General features: G+C 40.7%; 1 protein-coding gene across 3 annotated transcripts in view; it reads right to left on the bottom strand.

Moving 5' to 3' along the window:
- LOC148025307 (uncharacterized) overlaps positions 1–18,115 on the bottom strand; it is a 42,339-nt gene extending 24,224 nt beyond the window's left edge. Inside the window, exon 1 of one of the 3 annotated variants that reach the window (XR_015693041.1) lies at positions 17,852–18,115. Coding sequence is in view for 2 of the 3 variants with exons in the window: in XM_087692333.1 (XP_087548459.1) it covers positions 17,852–18,004 (153 nt within the window). In the remaining variant the exon portion in view is untranslated. The remainder of the gene's footprint in view (positions 1–17,851) is intronic. The other 2 variants (XM_087692333.1, XM_087692334.1) reach the window with 2 other exon arrangements.
- Positions 18,116–19,869: the final 1,754 nt, after the last annotated feature.

The following is a 19,869-nucleotide window of genomic DNA, read 5'->3' as shown; positions in this document are numbered from 1 at the left end:
ATCTGAGAAATTAGAAAGCAATTCTTTATCGTGATCTTATTCAAAGCACAATAATCAATGCACATACGCTATGAATCATCATTTTTCTGCACAAAAAGCATTGGTGAACAAAAGGGGATGAGCTGGGCTGAATCAACCCTTTTTCTAACAGCTCATTCACCTAACTCATAATCTCCTCCTGTTGGGTTGCACTGATGTTGTAGGGTGGCTTATTAGGTGGGCTACTTCAAAGAATAAGATCTATGCCATGATCTTTTGATCTTTCAGACGGTATCTGCCCTAGAAGTGATTAAGAGAAGCAATCACTATACATTTTCAAAAATTGCATGTGATCCTTCTCTGACTTAAAAAATAGGTGGGCTACTTCAAAGAATAAGATCTATGCCATGATCTTTTGATCTTTCAGACGGTATCTGCCCTAGAAGTGATTAAGAGAAGCAATCACTATACATTTTCAAAAATTGCATGTGATCCTTCTCTGACTTAAAAAATATTTCCAACATTCTCACTATCATCTTTATACTTAGTAAAAACCAAGTATGCTTAAGGATGATTTTTCATTACTTAAGAAATGGCAGTTGTAAATACAACAAGGATAAATTCACCTTTCAACTTTACATCAAGTGTCAGTGCATTTCCCTTATGCTCAATAGTGATTTCTTTTGCACAAGAATCAATCACTACATCCATACGGTGACACCATAGCATACCAAGCAATACATCACGACCCTCAAGTGGACCAATGAAGAACTCTTTGTTGTCCACGTCCCTACATATGCAACGGAAGCTTTCCAATGAGTAGTGTGACATGCTCTACATGGCCTTTACATGCCATTCCAACTTCCTCCATGGCCCCATCTCATCCTTTTCTCTAATGCCTAGATGGATTGCTATGTCAACAGAGATAAAGTTGACTCGTGCACCATTATCAAAGAAAATCAATGCATGTCAATTCCTGATTTTGTTTCATGCTCTACACAACTCAGTAGCATCATCATTGGGCTAATCACTAATAACATTGGACACCAATGCCACTCATGTTTTGGGCTTCTTTCCCTTAGTATGCATTCCCCTTTAAGAAAGTGGCTGCCTTTCGAATCTTCAAGAACTCAATGAAGTTTCCTTCTGAATAGACTATATCAAACCACCGAATGAGAGTCAAAGCTTTCAACCTATCTTGTGCACCACCAAAGGACTCAAACTTCATTACTTTTCCACCCTCATCAATGTCTTTTGTTGCACATTTAGATATCAAGTTGTCATACACTAACTGCTACAAAAAGGGTGCTTCGCTGAATTTACATCAAAACTGACAGTAAATGAAGCATTTGCATAACAAGCACTTGTTCCTTGAGTCCCATAAGCATTCAAGGATGCAAATGCTATACTAAACATACCACGTTGTGCCCAAGGCATCAAGCCAATGCTACCATACATAGGGTTTTGTATATTTCCAACCACACTCGAATATATTGGGCCTTGCACACCATGCATTGGCTGCTGCATACCATAGGGATTTGTGCCATACATTCCCATATGCGGTTTCCATCCAACCATAGCATGAAAAATCGTGCTACCACCAAAGTAACCTGACTGCCCATCATAGCATGCATGTTTGGCTATCCAAAATCCATTGGATTGGCACTTCCATGATGGCCTTGTATTTGCATTCCTTGCCTCATAGGTACTAACCGTTTTGCTTCCATAGCATCTCTGAGCCATTCCTTGCTCCATAGGTACTAGTTGTTTTACTTCCATCGCATCTTTGGAAGCCTTCAAATGAAGGCTTTGGCATTCCCTTCAATGAACCTTGCTATCCCGAAGGTGTAGAAAATGACTTCCTCTTCTTACCCTTGCTATCCTTCTTCAGAGCATTTAACAATCAGTGAACTGAGGACCCTTTCTTAATTCAACAAAGAGATTTGTTGTTGTCCTCATCGGATTCTTAAGTTGGTCATCACATTCCTCTTCACTTTGCTAGTATTCAATCTCATTATGCCTTGAAGGCCCTACATCTTGCCCAACAGCAACATTTTCAGCTTGTTGTCCATGCTCTGAACCTTGTAGAAGATTGCGCATTACATTTCCTTCTTCCCCATGTGAGTATCCATACTGAGAGGCATCATCACTACTTGATTGCATCTCACTATATTAAAACATATTGCTGTAATTTCTCAATTGGGAGAAAACTCAACACTAGCACAAAGCTTTGGCTTGCAATGAGGTGCCTTGGGCCCACCAAATCAAGGGATTGAGTGAAATCAAGGCAATGGAACTATGAAACCAACCTTCCTTCTCGAATAGGGTCATAAAACCTAATCAAGCACTTCATTACAACAAGTAATAGCTTAGCATAAACTGAAAATGCACACACTATCTTAAAAATCTTGGATAGTACACACCTGCTTGGGCCCAAAACTGACGCCCCTTCTCGTATTACTTCATCTTTAATTGCTAATGAACAATGTACAAGCTGAGATTTCACAATCTCCTTTGCTAATCCAAAAGCCCCTTGCTGTATATACAATTAGCAAAAAGCAAGATGGACCAATTGCCCCTTGATTTTCAACCAGGAATTGCACAAGTGGAACCACCAACTAGCCAAATGTTGCCCTGGTTTACATTCGATGACCTGGCATCCAAAATCCCTGTCAATTCTACGAATTTCAAGTACTCATTTCAGTGTACAATCCCTATTCCAATTGACACGGGTCCCAAAGTTGCTATCAAACCCTAATTTTTGCAAAAATTTAGGGTTCACAGTAGAAATCCTTCTACTATACACCAAATTTGGCTAAGATTTCTTGAGAATGACTAAGAAGTGCTGAGTTTTTTTTTTTTAATTATTGGAGAACGTAAGAGAAAGTCAAGATGAGAGAGAAACTGATTTTCTTCACATAAAAACCCTAAAATCTGCTTGTTGCCTGCTCCAGCCTGCATTTAATGCAGTCACCAACTGCCGCACACCTCCAAAATATTATTACCTAATCAACAATGTTATTGCCAATTCCTAGAAGGTCTCTCCCTATTGTCCCCTACCTACTGAGGTCCCCAAATGGCTGTCTTCTATAACAAATTGTTGTTCTCTAATCAAAAAATGGACCAACAACTCCCTCTCTCCCCTAGGTTGTAAACTAACTGAATGGCTGACATTTAGCTACCCGCCAAAAATGTTTTCTCAATTTGCATGGGCATTTTTGCAAAGTGGCAGCCTTCTAAACCCATTGTTCAACATTATCCAGCCATTTGATTAATTTTCAAAATTAAATCATCCTAGAAATGAATTTCAGCCCTTTTGACCTTGCCCAAAATTAAATTTGGCCATCCCTAACCAGGTCATTTGCAACCTGGGGTGGTCCCCAACCTCTATTGATCCTTAGACTGGCATTAATTAATTAGTTAATGCTAGTCCCTAGTGTTATCACTGACACTTATTGGCCAAATAACTATGCTAGGGTCAAATCTTACACCAATTGAACCCCAAAGCCTAGCTGGCATAACTTAACCAACTTTTACCTTTGACAACCACTGCATCCTTATGGTCCTTAGCCTGTTATTATGAAATAACTACCATATGCATTACATGTACTAAAGAACCTTGCACATTTGATCAATAACTTAATCAAATGTTATCGGCAAGATTAAAGTATCTTAAAATTTCATGTCCTCGTGACAGAAGATAGTGGTGGGATGGGAGAGAGTCGAGAAACATGGTTTACTTCCTTAAATGAAACAGATGATAGTGATATACCTAATGAAGGGTGTCTACTTTGACAGCCTCCTCTATTAAAGTTAACATATTGAAAATCATCCGAATCCTGCACAACAAAAGAAGAAACAAGAGAGGGTTTTGGCTCATATTACTCAAAAGGATTATAGGAACTTGACATAAGGCCTGGCTAAGATAAAAAAGATGGATCGCCAAATGAACTAAATGTCATAGTCCCTCCAAGATCAGAGAGGTGGCCAATCTCACCAATTGGTCCAAGCAAAGTAGTAGCACTCGTTGGAGGAGTGTAAACCGAACTATATGTGATGCACACACAAGTACTCCTCAAACTCTTCATAAGGTGACCAAAATGAGAAAAAAAAGATAGAAAAGGTGATGGTGTATCTACCTCCTTCTCAAGGCCATAATGTCTTCTCAAAGCCTAATAGGGCATTTATAAGATTCTAAGAAAAATGTGCCTAAGACATAATGAGTCAAAATCGAACCGCTTGTGAGTCTTACATAAACACTTGCCTCCACAATCACCGTAGAATACTCTTTATATGAGTACCGGCTCTGACACCATGTAAAGATATGCCAGGGTTTGCACTAAGAAAATACAATATATATGACCAAGACTGAAACACAAAGCCTCGCATAGAGACAAGTAAAACTCACGCCCTAAACACAAAATGCAAAACACAAAACTCAAATACAGAGACAAACACAGAGAGAAGAAACTCTGACATGAATGAATATTGTAAATGAACGTAAGAGTGCACAGAATGCACAAGGGCAGAGCAATACAATGTCGAAGAGTGACATCCCTTGGAGATGGACCCCAAGTGCTATGACCACCAGTCTGAGTGTTGAAGTGAAAAAAACACCAAACATTGATAACCAAAGTATCAAAGAGCTTAGGCAACTACAAAGGATGATGAGGGCGATAATAGAAGGCTACAAACATATCAGTAGAAGGGCCACATGGAGAAGGAAGTTCGCCAACTTCCACCAAGTAGGGTGAAGGCCAAATGCAAGCAAAAGGAGGTCACCGAAAGATGTGGGAGATCACTGTCAACTATCGCCTAGTGTAGAAGTGTCCAAACGCAAACTAAAGGAGGCAGATTGAGCTAGCAATGGCAAAAGAGTCCAAAGGCAGCAAGAAGAAGGGCACCAAACAGTGGATGATGGCTAAGGATGCAGGCACCAAGCACTACAAGGACTAATGGAGAAGTGGCAATAGTCATGAACAGTAGACCACCTGAAACCAGCCTTCATTCTTGGAAAGAATCATAATTCCCTGATCAAGCACTTAATTACAGCAATCAATAAATGAACATAACTTAAATTGCACAAATTACCTTAATAATCTCGGACATTGCACACCCTGTTGGCCCCAAAACTAGCGCCCCTTTCGGTATTTCTTTAACTTGATTGCTAGTGGAATGAGTATAAGCTGAGATTCACAATCTCCTTTGCTGTTCCAAAAGCCCCTTTGCTATAGCATCAATCAGCAATCAATTCAAGCCAATTGCCCCTTGATTTTTCACCACCGACTTGCACAAATGGAACCTCCAACTGGCCAAATGCTGCCCCGAATTACAATGAATGGGTTGGCATCCGAATTCCCTCATGATTACACAAATTCATAAATTTCAGGTGATAAATTCACTGCACATTGGCCTTCACCAATTGGCATGGATCCCAAGGTGGCTATCAAACCATAACTTCTACAAAACCTCAAGGTTTCCAACAGAGATCTCTCCACCATCCACCAAATTTGATTGAACTCTGATCCAAAAGGTTGAGAAATGTCGAGATTGACTAACCACAAGCCAGAGAAGGTGAGAGAATGCCAAAAGAGGAGAGATCAAGAATTCTTGGAAAGAAAGTCCTTCAGATTCCGTCAAAAGAGGCCTACAAGCTATTGCTTATTTGCAAGGATGTCAAAATTTGCTATCACTAGCCACCAAGCTGCTATCACTAGCTTCAAGAAGCCTCAAAATTGCTGTCACCTGCTGCTGATTGCCCTTCTCTTGCCCTTGGCTACCTCAGAAGGTCCTCCAATGGCTGTAGATCAGACCAACAACATCTCCTCTCTCTCTCTTGCGAGCTAAATGCATTGAATGTCTCTTTCTAGACTCAAACGACGTTTTCCAATCTTGTATGGGCATTTTTGCCGAGTGGCAGACTTCTAAAAATTTTCAGCATTATCCAACCTTTTAATCAACTTTCAAAATTAAATAATTCTGAAAATTAAATTCAGCCATTCTAACCATGCCCAAAATTAAATATGGCCATCCATAATTTAATTGGCTAGGCCATTTGCAACCTAAAGTAGTCCCAAACCTCTATTGGCCCGTAGACTTGCATTAATTAATTAATTAATGCTAGTCTCCAGTGTCACCACTAACACTTGTTGGTCAAACCAATGTCCTAGGGTCACATCTGATACCAATTGACCATTATCACAACTTTTGCTTCTGCATTCTCGAGGTCCTTGGCATCTTACTTTGGAATAGTTGCCATGTGCATCACATGTACTTAAACAACCTTACACATTCGATTAATAAGTTGATCAAATGTTATCAACAAGATTAAAGCATCTCAAAATTTCACGTCCTCGTGATACCACCACGTGAGTGAAGGCTAATGGCTAAAATCTTCACTAAAGAGAGAGAAACCTACACAAAAGGATAAGGTTGAATGTTGGGCAACCCATCTATTTATAGATCTTAATGGGTGCCCCCAAAAAATTTAGGGTTTTAGGGGACCACTAAAACTCTCTTAAACCGCGCATCAATTCTGCATCACTCTTCTATAGGCTACATGTTGATGCCTGCCTACTCCCATTAGTCATTACAATCGTCAAGATCCATCTCCAGTATACATCACTCTTCGACTACTCCCTTAGTCCCCCTCCCATGAGAGCCATCAATTATTGACAGCTTTGCCTTTGAGTATCTTATACACTCATTAATTCATTCAACGTTCATTCACTTACTTCAGAGTTATCTTTCTTCTCTACTTGTGTTTTTGTGTGTTTCTCTAAGAGTTATCTTTTTTCTCTACTTGTATTTTTGTGTGTTTCTCTAAGTTTTTGTGCTTTAGTCGTGTTCATACATTTTGTGTTTTCTCTGTGCAAACACCCTAGCATATCTTCATTCAGTATCAAACCCACTGCTCTTCTAAAGAAATACATATGCCTATTGTGGAGGCCTGGTTTATGCAAGATACATAAACGATATGTAACCAGCTCACAATGGATGAGACTTGTTCCTCTTGGAATGCTATAATACCTTCTCTAGTTTCTCTATCATTAGAGGCCTTGAGGAGACATTATGGCCAGCGAGGAAGATAATGCATCAACTTCTTCATATTCTTTCCGAATGTAGATGTAAAGCGAATGGCGGATGTAGAGTTTAAAGAACTCTTGCATATCAATGAAAAGTTAAAAGGGTACATGCATATCAAATTTCCCAACTATACTAATGTTTCTCTAGACTGCAAAGCATCAAACTTTTGATGGTGAGAATGGCCGCCTCTCAAATCAAGGAGGACATGTATTCGGAACAACCAGCGACCCATCTCTTCATCATAGCCAAGGGTAGTATCAGGTTCATATAACCCTTTTTGAGTCATATGAAACAAAAACCTTCCCTGTTTCTCTTTCTAATACACAGGATCCTAATCATGATCAATTCGATTATATTACTTTCAATAGAGAAGGCTCTAGAAGTAGACATACATCCACAAGTATACCTAAATTTTTATGTTATGTTTCATTTGCGAAGGAGTTTATCTCAACTCAACCCCGAGTCCTTTAGGAAAGAGCTTAATTATAATCAACTAAAGAAATAGTTGAGTTACAATGAACCAGAGAGAGAAAAGAAGTAGCTCTCTTTCTCACAAGATCATAAAAAGATGTACATGCATCACTTAGTATGCAATAAAAACGACTGATTTATTTACAAGATAAGAATAAAAAGAGAAAAAATCGATATTTCTCCATCAATGAGCAACAACACATTGATATAGCTTAGTTCTTGTTCTTGAAATAGAAAAAGAGCTCGAGAAAAATAGTTATAATGAATTTACAAGTCTACAGTTTATGGCTAAGAAAACTAATGTAAAATAAGAAAAAACGAGTTTTCTTTATGGAGGAAAAGGGGGAGCTAGTGCAAAAAAGAAAAATGAAATAGCACAAAACAAATGTCCAACCACATGTCACAAGATGCAACAAATGGTGTGGCATTTGGAAGTCTGTGTAACAAGTGTCTCCTCTATGGCTTTTTTTTTTTAAATTAAGTATTGTTAAGAACAAAAACAACAAAATTTACTAAGCAGTATCAAAATACAAAACTTGTTATTTTATAAAATGTCATTCCTAATTTTTAGGACTAGCATTTTTTGACCGATCTGAGACTCCTAAAAATTAGGGATCTCCTAAATTTTAAGAGTCTCTTAAAATTTAGGAACCACTTTTCCCTGCTAAAATTTAGACACTACCTCCCCTCCCCCCTAGCCCCTTTTCTCCTCCCCCTCCCCAAAAAATTATGGATGTCATGTGAAAGCTCTTTACAAATACATTATTAAAACAATGCTGAAATCTAGGTCGTATAGGTGAAACTCTGTGCAAGAAATACAACCAGCTACGAAGGAGAGAAATGAGAGAGTGGACAATAGATAGTATGTAAGCTGAAAAAATGGAGAGTATACTTGCTAAACTGAAAGTGATAGTATAAAAGTAGAACTAAGGTCTAAGATAGACCTAAGCCCTAACTCAACTTGAGTCAACTAACTCTAGTAGTAACTGTAAAAGTTGACACAACTTGTTACTTTAGTTGTGCTCACACTACAAGCTAAACAACTAAAACATTGGACACTACCCCATGGAATTAGTAAATTCTAACACCCCTCTGCAGTGCCAATGTGATGGAAGTACAAGAAGAGCAATCACCAAAGGATAGCAAGTTCAATGACTTTCGAAAAGCCTATCCTCAAACTTCTTACAAGGTAGTGCTTTGGCAAAAACGTCAGCAGCATTTTCCTATGTAGGAAAATATATGAAGTTGATCTCTCCTGCATAGCATCTCTATTTGACATAATGGTAATGTACCTCAATGTGCTTCGTTGCAAGCACGAAACACAAGATTCCATGTCACCGCAATAGCACTCTAGCTATCAAAAAGAATGAGTGTAAAACCATCCAATGAAATCTGTAGATCAACCAATAATCTACATAACCACACACATTCCGCTATTGCTGTGAAGGCTACCCTGTACTCAACCTCAAAGACAACATACCTACTATGGGTTATTTCTTATTTGGCCATGGAATGCATGAGCGGCCTAGGAAAAAACAATGTCCACTAATAGGTTGCCTAGTATTTAAATCACCAATCCAATCTGAATCGCTCCAAGTCTATAGGTACAAGTCTCTTTCCCTAGGAAATAATAATGCACATGACAGAGTACCTTAATCTAAAGATCCACTTAATAGCTTGTCAATACTATCAAAAAGAATGAGTGTAGAACCACCCAATGAAATCTGTAGATCAACCAATAATCTACATAACCACACACATTCCGCTATTGCTGTGAAGGCTGCCATGTACTCAGCCTCACAAGACAACATAGCTACTATGGGTTGTCTATTATTTGGCCATGGAATGCATAAGTGGCCCAGAAAGAAACAGTGTCCACTAATAGGTTACCTAGTGTTTAAATCACCAATCCAATCTAAATCGCTCCAAGTCTATAGGTGCAAGTCTCTTTCCCTAGGAAATAATAATGCATATGACGGAGTACCTTAATCTAAAGATCCACTTAATAGCTTGTCAATGTACTGTCCATGGATTCTGCATAAACCTGCTCACTTGGAATACTGCAAATTGTATGTCAAGGCATGTGTTGCAAAGGTAGATAAGATAGCCAACAACCGGGCGGTAAATTTCAACATCAAACATCTCTTCACCATCATGCATGGACAGCTTTAGCCCTAGCTCCATAGGAGTGCACATAGATTTGTAATTTTGCATATTAAACCTATGCAAAAGCGTATCCATATATTATCATTGCAGCATGCTAACGCCATGCTGATTTTGGGTGAATTGAATTCCCAAATAGTAGTGTGAATAACCCAAAGGAAAGGTATGTTAAATTTTTAGGTCACATGTGTTTCAAACAGTATCGGTGAAACAAACTTTTTCCTACTTTCTTAGCCATATGCATATGCGTATGAAAAAACTATGGTCCATGTCATCCTTGAAACATCTAGAAACCAATGGGCAGATCAAATGGATGAATCAAACCATGGAAGATATGCTTCAAGCATATGTCTCCCATAGGCAATTTGATTGGGAGCATTACCTTTCTCAAATTGAGTTTGCTTATAATAGTACTAAGCATTCGGCTACTCTTTATAGCCCATTTATGCTTATAGACAGTTATGAGCCGAAACAACTAATTGCGATACAACTCAAGGGGGTGAAAATAAAGTCTGTAGTCAACTTTCTACACAATATGCATGAGATATTAACAATCGCTAGGAAAAGTATTAAATCGGCCCAGGATCGTGCCACGTTTTATACTAACCGACATCATACTCCCAAAGAGCTCCAAAAAGGTATGTGGATTTACCTCAAAAGTCCCAAAGAACTCTAATTCGATGACTACCCACAAGTGTTATAAATTCTCTTTCAAGTATTATGATCCTTTTCAAACTCCCAAGAAGATAAGTAGCATATCCTATGAGTTGGACTTACCTTTGGAAACTTGAATCGTTTGAAAGAATGACTCGATGAGCAGATTGTTCCAATTGAAAAAGTCCCACAACTTGAGAGTACTACTCATTATGTTCCACTTGAAATCTAAATTGGTTCTTGACCTTAAGACTAAACAATCCTGTCAAACCGTTTGTCTCGAGTATTTAGTTAAGTGAAGACGGCTACTTATGAGTTAGTATATTCATTGAAGAATTGTTTTTCTCACTCCATTCCTAAGGATATTACCAAGGACAACAATCATTCATAAGGGGGAAGGTGTTATGTCCCTGGACATCCGAATGGTGGGTGCTAGTAGCACTAGTCATAGTGGTCATGAGGTGAGTGAGTATGAATGCACTAAGGACACCTTAGGGTTAGGGCAACTGAGTCCTATAAATAGGACTCACGACCCTATTGTGCACATTCATTGTGTGATAACCACTTTTGGACTCTTGGCCCATTGGCTAACGCATTCGTATACATGGATGATATAGGCTGGTGGTATGGGACCCCAACCCTTGGAATGTGATCATGGCTCGAAATGTAGCTAGTTCCTAGGCTCAGGAGTGAGCCTGTCTGGCTCTATAGCTAGGAGGTGAGTCTCATATCCAATCCCTTTTATGTCGAGCTTGGCTCGTGTCATATCTTGTGTGCAAGTTGGACCTTAGGGGGACGTTTCAAATAGCCTACTCAACAATTGAAGTAACAAAGGAAGAACTAGCAAAATGAAAATCATATGTTACTTGCACTAATTCTGATGGGAGTGGGTCTATTGGACATGACATTATACCCTTGTTAATATATCCCCTTTGAGCTAGGGATCCTAAATTCTCACCAACTTCTAGTTTTGACTGCCGCGCACCTCCCTCCAATTTGTAGACTTGGTCATTGGGATGATATGTCAAAGGAACCTAAGCGTTATGAGAAGGGTCATGAGGTAAAGGATTACTTGGACCTACTTATTTTATCTCTATTCCTCCATCTCAAGATTTTGTAGTATCTTCTCAAGAGACACAATAATAATCCTTCTCTTTGAGTTATATGCTTGTGAACTTGAAAGGAGGGTCAAGATACACTCCCCCAAAGCTTGCAATGAGGGAAAATTGGGATCAAAGATATAGGCTCTAAGGGAGACTGCTTTGGTGGAGATGGTTGAGACATCATGAAGAGCCTTCTTGCATGCTCTCAAAATGCCAAGCTTTTTTGGTTGTAAGTCGAGAGCACCCATCCCTCATACCAATGAAGAAATGTAGAGAAACGCAAATAATATGACAATATGATGAACAAAATCTAATGAATGTGACTATAGGAATATAGATGATACAAATGAGGCCTTCAAGCTCAATGCCTCAAGGACAAGGAGAACATGAGTTGAGAATGGTCTTGGAGATGCCAAGAACAGCTACAAGAGTGTGTTGAACTTGAAAAAGATCTCGATTCCCGAAAGACATTAACAGCATGTTAGCCAATCATGTCCTGGACAGTCAGTGCAGTATGGCAAAGAAGACAAGCTTCAGCAGCTTCAGATGTAGGTTCAAAATGCGGGGAAGCCTATTTCTTCCGAAGACATGGCGATCACTTTACTATCCCAGTTGCCGCCACGATTCAGTACTTTTTATTCCGCTCTTATTGCTTCAAGGCGGGAGTCGACTCTTCGGTGGGAAGAATTGGTTCCTATGGTCTTGGACCAGGAGGAACAATTGAAGGGATAGAATGCTTCCAAATCGGAGGCATTGGTTGGTCAAGCCTCTCAAAAGAAGGGGAAGGACCAAAAGAAGGAGGAGGAGGACAACAAATCCAAGAAGGACAAGGAGAAAGAATCAACTTGCCATATTTGTGGCAAGACCGGTCACTGGAAGAAAGATTGCCCCGACAAAGACAAGAAGGATACCAAGAAGAAGGACACAAAGGACTCTGGAGCAGTGGCTGCACCCTCATCAGCTGCTTTTCTACACTTAGCAGTCATTGAGGACTTTACACCGACAACTTCTGATGCTGCGATGACAGCTCCCCAAGCTCGAGAGTGGATTGTGGACAGCAGTGCCTCACGGCACATAACTCCTTCCGTTGGTGTTGCCCATTTGCGACCTTCACGTAGGCAAATTCTCATTGGAGACAACTCTTCTATGTCTATTGCTGCGCAGAGTGAGATGCAGCTTATTCCAGACGGATGTGGTGGTACCCATACCTCTGAGGTGTTGCATGTGCCAGGATTGGGATATCATTTACTTTCGGTTCATAAGATTTGTGCTCTTGGCCTCTTGGTGGAGTTTGACAGTGATACTGTTCGAGTCCTTGATCGTGGATCGAGGAAGGTTCTCTCTGCAGGATACGAGTAGAATGGAGTCTACAAATTGAAGTCTTCTTTAGCTCTTACTTTTCTTCTTACTTCTCAGACACAGTCCGAGCTATAGCATGCTCGGTTTGGCCACCTGAACTACGAGTATCTTCGGAAGGCGTCATGAGGGTCATTTGTCCGAGGCTTGCCGGACATAGTGGTGAGCCATCAGCCATGTGTCTCTTGCATTCGTGGGAAACTGCATTAGGATGTGATTCCCAACAAAGCTTCTAGGCGGTCTACTTCACCCATGGAGCTTGTATCTACGAATCTTTGTGGCCCGATGAGGACCGAGTCCCTGAAGGGGAGCTCGTACTTCATGTTGATCGTAGATGACTACAACAGGATGACTTGGGTCTATTTTTTGACTTGAAGTCAGAGGCTTTCTCTCATTTCAAGGATTGGCTTCTTTTTTAGGAGAACCATTCTAGGCCGGCAATTGAAGACCTTGCATTCAGACAAGAGAGGTGAATTTGGGTGTGACACTTATGTGCACATTCCGAAGACGTAGCGTGATAAGTTCAAGGCGGCTTCCCGACGACAGGTTTTTGTTGGCTATAGCTCCCAATCCCAAGGTAATCGTTTGTTTGATCCTATTAAACGCGATGTTTACACGAGTCAAGATGTGCGGTTTGTGGAAGTACCGGCCATAGAGGGGGGTGAGGAGCACCCCGTCCTTGGAGATCCAGGGAAAAGTTGGACTCCCGAGACAGTTTCTTTGGAGCCAGAGCCTCTTGATGGAGATTCTTCTTCGGATTTAGAGTCTTCTCTTCCACCGGCCACCCCCAAGGAGCTTCCGCCGATGGATGTTCCTGAGTCTTCAATAGTTGGAGAGAGACGGGAAGAGGTCCTCGTTGGGCCTGTGACACCCTCCGAGATTTAGGGATCAAGGGGGTCCCTGAGGAGTGGGAACCACAAGATGGACCGCTGAGGTCATGGAGACACCAGACACATTCTTTGGAGCTTGTTTACTCCAACTATTGTTTGCTGACCCGTGTTATGCAAGATCGAGAGCCCACTTCAGTGAAGGAGGCTTTGCAATCTAATCATTGACGGAAAGCCATGGAAGCCGAGTTGGAGGCTATTGAGAGGAATGGCACTTGGTCTCTTGTGCCTCGTCCCTCTCACAAGAAGGTGATTGGTATCAAGTGGGTCTTCAAGACCAAGTACCTTAGCGATGGTTCTTTGGACAAGCACAAGGCTCGCCTTGTTACTAAAGGTTTTGCTCAACACCCAAGCATTGATTTCCATGATACTTTTGGCCCCACTGCTTGTATGGCGACTATTCGAGCTGTTCTTGCCTTGGCTGGCCATAGGAGATGGCCTATTTATCAGTTGGATGTGAAGTCGGCCTTTCTGAATGGTGACTTGCAGCAGGAGATCTATGTTGAGCAGCCTCTTGGCTTTGGCTCCTCAGATGGGAAAGTTTACAGGTTAAAGAAAGCCTTGTATGGCCTTAAGCAGGCTCCGCGTGCATGGAACGAGAAGATTGACTCATTTCTTCAGACGAAGTTGGAATATCGACGCTCCAAGGCTGATCCGCAGCTTTATATGCACACTTCCGAGGTTGGTCGTGTGTTGTTCGTGTTATATGTTGATGATTTGATTTTGATAGGGGATCATGCGCAGAAGGTCCAAGAGACCAAGACAGCTCTACATCAGGCATTCGAGATGACGGATTTGGGGCTTCTTCATTTCTTTTTGTGTCACGAGATTTATCAGTCTCATAGGGGGATTTTCATCTCTCAACAAAGATACATTCAAGAGCTCTTGGTGACTTTTGAGATGGAGACTTGTCAGCCCCTTACTACTCCTATGGATCTGAATTGGAAGGCCACTTCACACTCCGATTCTCCCATAATGGATGCTTCACACTACCGTCAGTGGATTGAATCCTTGATTTGGCTTCTCAACACTCGTGTTGATCTTTGTTTTGCTGTGGGTCTTTTGGCAAGGTTCATGACGGAACCCAAACAGGTACATTGGTAGGCTGCCCTGAGGATTCTTCGGTATTTAAGGGGGACCTCTGACTTAGGGATTTCTTATCCCGTCGGTACAGATGCTTCCGATCTGGTTCTTGCAGGTTGAAGTGACTTGGATTGGGCTGGAGATGTGGACCACCGACAGTCTACTATAGGCTACTGTTTTATCTTGGGTACAGGTGTTATCTCTTGGAGTAGCAAGAAGCAGCCCATGGTTGCCCTTTCTTCTACTGAGGCAGAGTATCGGGCTGCATCTTCCACTACATGTGAGGTTGTGCGGCTTCGGAGATCATTTGAGGAGCTTGGCTGCCCCCAGAGTTGTCCTACTCTTCTGCAGTGCAACAATGAGAGTTGCATTGCCTTGGTATGGAATCCCGTATTCCATGCCCGGACGAAGCACATTGAGATCCAATATCACTTCATTCAGGAGAAGCTTCTGGATGGGACCATTGATGTGGAGTCTTGCAAGATGGAGGATAATCTTGCATATTTGTTTACGAAGGCGCTTCCCCAAGCTCTTCTTCAGTAGCATTCCAAATCCCTCAGTCTTTTCACCCGTCCAGGATCTGAGAGGGGGTGTTAGCCAGTCATTTCCTGGACAGTCAGTGCAGTATGGCAAAGGAGGTGCCATGTCATCAGTGCCACGTCAGCAGTGCAGTCAGACTGCACAATCGGCCAGATTTCTGCCACAGCCGACCTGATGCTGTTTTTTTATTATTTCCTAGCTATTTAATAGCCGGTTCTTGTGGCACACTTCATCATTCACTCTTCAGTGATTTCAGATTCTGATCTTGAAGATCTGTTGGCTGAGACAGACTGTGCTCGGGCTGACGGAGATCAAGGTCATCAAGTCAGAGACATACGCAGATATTTCCTTTGCCCCCTTGTGTATTTCTGCACTCTTATACAGCATACTACACCGCAGATTTTCTGTGTTTACACTGTCTCCTTTTCTCTCTCTCCCTTCTCTCTATGTTCTCTCTCTCAGTCTTTGTCCTACGCCTCCGCATCGCTGCACTCTGACACAGCAATCCACCATAGCTTATGAAGATGGGTCGTACTAGAGGGAGAGAAAGGCAGCCCTCATGACCAGCAGAATCTCGATAGAGACTCGGAACAATGAACGCAATGTGAGCAGGCTGAAAACGCAGCCCAATCAGGCCATGAATGAGGGTAAAATGATGATGTCAGCTGGCTGTCCACTGTATGCAGAAAACCCAAACTGCACAATGTAAAACACAGGCTGCAGCAGATTATGCAAGTGGCAAATAGTAGGCAGCAGCTGTCAATGATGAAGACAAGCTACGCAGCATCTAATGATGTCCTACAGGACAAAACAGCAGCATCCAGCCGCTAAGTGGCAGGCTGGACAGCTAAGGCAGCACCTCCAGACAGTAATGTGGCATCTCCTCTGGCTGGATGGCAGCTCCCCCAAGGGGTGTGCACAGGAAAGGAGTGGGCAATTTCTTATGGTTATATGACGATGGATAATCACGCATCATGGATGAGACTCAATGCACAATATGTCCTTTTAGAGGGGATTTTTGACATTTGTTCTAAATAAAAATAATGCCTTATTCACGATACTACATGACTAGCCTAGCTAGCCTGAGGATCCTATTGAACAACTAGCTTAACTAGCCTAGGGATCTATTGCATGACTAGCTTAAGCATAGGGCCACCACCAGAACACTCCTCTACCAAGTCTCTAAAGGGGAAGATACCTCAAGGGTGTTTCTCCTTAGCAGCCAAGGATGCATCTATTCTCCCACTCCCACAAGGGATATAAGATCGACCTGAGAACCAAAGTCCAAAGAAGCTCCAATGGACTAGTCAATCAAGCCTTTGAACTCTGAACTCCTAGAAGGCATTGGTTGTAGGAGTTGACCATATACCACACTACCAATGGGCCTCTATACATAGTTGGTACAAGCGGGTGGAGGTAGGGTGTGCAAGATGCGGGGCCCCTAATTGCCAAGGAGCTTGATGTATTCCTCACTCGAGGTCTACTCTACACAGGGATTTACACTACCTGATGTTTGTCTAGTCTTTGTATGAAATTCGACATCAATGCAGCCCAACTTCCGGCGAGGGTGCAAAATGTACTGTTATCGATTTCACAAACGGTCCACCGAACTATACTAAAACAAATGAGAGAATATTACGCATCAGGTATCATAAGAACTTAGTATCACAACCCTCTATGCTAATAATGCTAGATTTTGGATAGGTTTGTAGGATATCTTACTTGTGACTCGCCACAATAAAGATAGTTTACTATGTGGCATGAACACGTGTATATTATGAAGGTTGAGACGTATTGTAAAATTCCAAGCTGCCACATAAAATAAATATTTTCTACCATAAAAGATTTTGAAAAGAGATTCTACAAGTCTTGATTATGCGTGCAGAATGTTAAATTTCAAATAAGGTTTGCAGCATCTACTTCCTCTGTCCTGAATTTATGCATGATTTTGTCCAGAACATCTAAAGGGCAGTATGAAATTTGGATCGTTGTCAGCCGATCCACAAGTAAAATGTGGTTATTTCAATACTATACATCTGGGAAGAAGAAAATGAAGAAATAGATTACAGCACCGAACATGTTGTTGCCCGCTCAAGTCATCGGCAGCCGATGGCAGGATTAGGATTTATGTATGGTGCGAACAAAGAAAGAAATGTTCACAATAGATGAGCGTATGTGAAAGAGAAGAAAAAGAGGGATAATGAGGCCAGATTGCAGATGCAAAATTGAAAGACTTACGATGTGGCTCTTACGTTGGCACTACCAATCTTCTACGTAACGCTAATTGCAGCTATGTCAGGGGTCTATTCCTGTGGATCGATGTCAAGACGAACTTGGAGTCTGGTATCAGACCTTACAGCAACTAAAGGCTTGAAGCAAGGAGAAGTTCAAAAGCCATCCCGGCGCAGTGGATGGAGCAAAGACATAATGGATACAATAGCCCTGTCTGGATCCTTTGATTTACAAGTGATTCTCTCTCTCTCTCTCTCTCTCTCTCTCTCTCTCTCTCAGAGGATGAAAGGTTCTTACCTTGCAAGAATACAAGCGACTTCCAAGAAGCCATGCTCGCTTGGCTTGGACACATTGAGGGGCTTCTGCTGCGCCGGGCACGTCCGGCCTTGAGTTGCCATAGACGAACACGTGTTGCGGTGGAGGAGAAGATGAAGCCGACTGATCAGCCATTTTTAGCTCTCGAAGCCTAATAAAAATTCAGCCGTGTATGATGGATATGTCTGTAAACCAGTGCTGTGCGCTGGTCCGCACGGCGCCTCTAAAGCTATTGGGTTTACCCCTCTATTTGAAGCTATTATTTTTCCATTTGAAGCTAAAACTATATTTGGCTTACATCCAAAAGTAAACGTAACTAAAGTTATCGACATTATTAATATAGTTTGATCCATCTAGGGAGTGCCCCATTATTACATCCATTCATGGTATAGTATGATTGTAATGGATACAATGTCATCTACCTACCAACAATGCAATTGCCAACTTTCTCCTTATTATTTTTCCATTAAACGTAAAACTATGATTGAATTACATCAAAAAGGTTAAAAGCACGTGTGATTGTGGTACAATATATGTATATACATTTGTATCATTTTCTTTTCAAAATGTTGGTGACTATTCTCTTAAGATGTGGGTGTTGAATCAACTAAAGCTTTGTATTATGCTTGAACCATTTAGATGCAACTTTGAGGATACTTAGCATGTAACCTATTTGGTTTTCTAAGTGAATGTTACTAATGAGAAAGAACACACTAACCAACAAATATTTATGTCAAATATAATGCCAATGGCATATATACATAGATTTGCTTGACCCACATCATTGAATTAAAGAGACTTGAGGACATCAAAAAAATTTCACACATACATCACTTTTTATATAAATGTGCACTCTTGTAAATATCTCTTGTGGATTTTCCTTGAATCCATATGGCACACTATTTCAACAATTCAACTCCTATCGAGCTTTATGTATGTACTAGGCACTCCACGCCTAGCGCCTAGTGCCAGCTTTCTCCTGGCACTTCGCGCCGAAATGTGAAGCACAAATGTTTTAATTTGTTCACACATTCTTCCACTTAGTAATGAATCAAATAGTCTTGCAATTTTTAAACTTCATTATTAAATCTAACAATTCAATACAATAACATTGATTATCTCAACCATAATAATTGGAAAAGATAACAAAAGCAAAAGTGATTTTTAAATATCACTAAAAGAATTCCAACTATAACAACAGGTAAATGGAAAAGAAAGTATATAATGTTTTCAAAAAGATAGTTATACTGTCGAAAAGAAAGCTTTCTCTTCTTAGATGAATTATCAATAGTGGATCTAGCACGGGAAACATGTGTGGGCGAAGTTGTGACACGCCCCGCCCCAGATTGTGCTGCAACATCTAAAAACAAAAAAAAAAGAACTTTAGAAATAACAATATTAAATTTATAAAGCAAAACATTAATGAAAATGGTGAGTAAGTATTACCTGGGGACGTAATATGATTGGCTCTAACATTAGTAGAGCAGTCGGTGAAATTTGGATGAAACTGATGCAAAGTTACAAAACATGATAAATCTTGAAACTCCCATTTACTCCAATCATTCGGTATGTGTCTAGTGTGGGACCGAGATATGAAGTACTCAACATCTGTTTGTCCAACATAGTAGCATTGGATCCATCCAAAATATAAAATTTCTACATATAAAGAAGTGTTTCCATTAGTAAATCCATCCAACATAGTAGCATTGGATCCATCCAAAATATAAAATTTCTACATATAAAGGAGTGTTTCCATTAGTAAATCCATCATTGGGTAATCTTTCGATTACCCTAGCCAAAGTTCTATGGATAATATCATCCGTAGCAATAGTTCACAATGCTTCTTGAAGTCTCATTTAATAAGGAGAGGCACGATAATATTCGAATACTGTTTGGGCCATCTATTAATAAAATTTAGAAAACATAAAAATTAGTATTATTGATCAAATTTTTAAAAAAAAGAAAAAATGACTTTACAATATCGAAATTAGAAGACCAAT

This window comes from Lygodium microphyllum, chromosome 14 (genome assembly GCF_053477565.2).
Source record: "Lygodium microphyllum isolate KBCC chromosome 14, Lygodium_microphyllum_v1.1.10, whole genome shotgun sequence".
Lineage (NCBI taxonomy): Eukaryota > Viridiplantae > Streptophyta > Polypodiopsida > Schizaeales > Lygodiaceae > Lygodium > Lygodium microphyllum.
The sequence above is the reverse complement of the archived record's forward strand: the minus strand, read 5'-3'. Positions and strand labels throughout refer to the sequence as shown.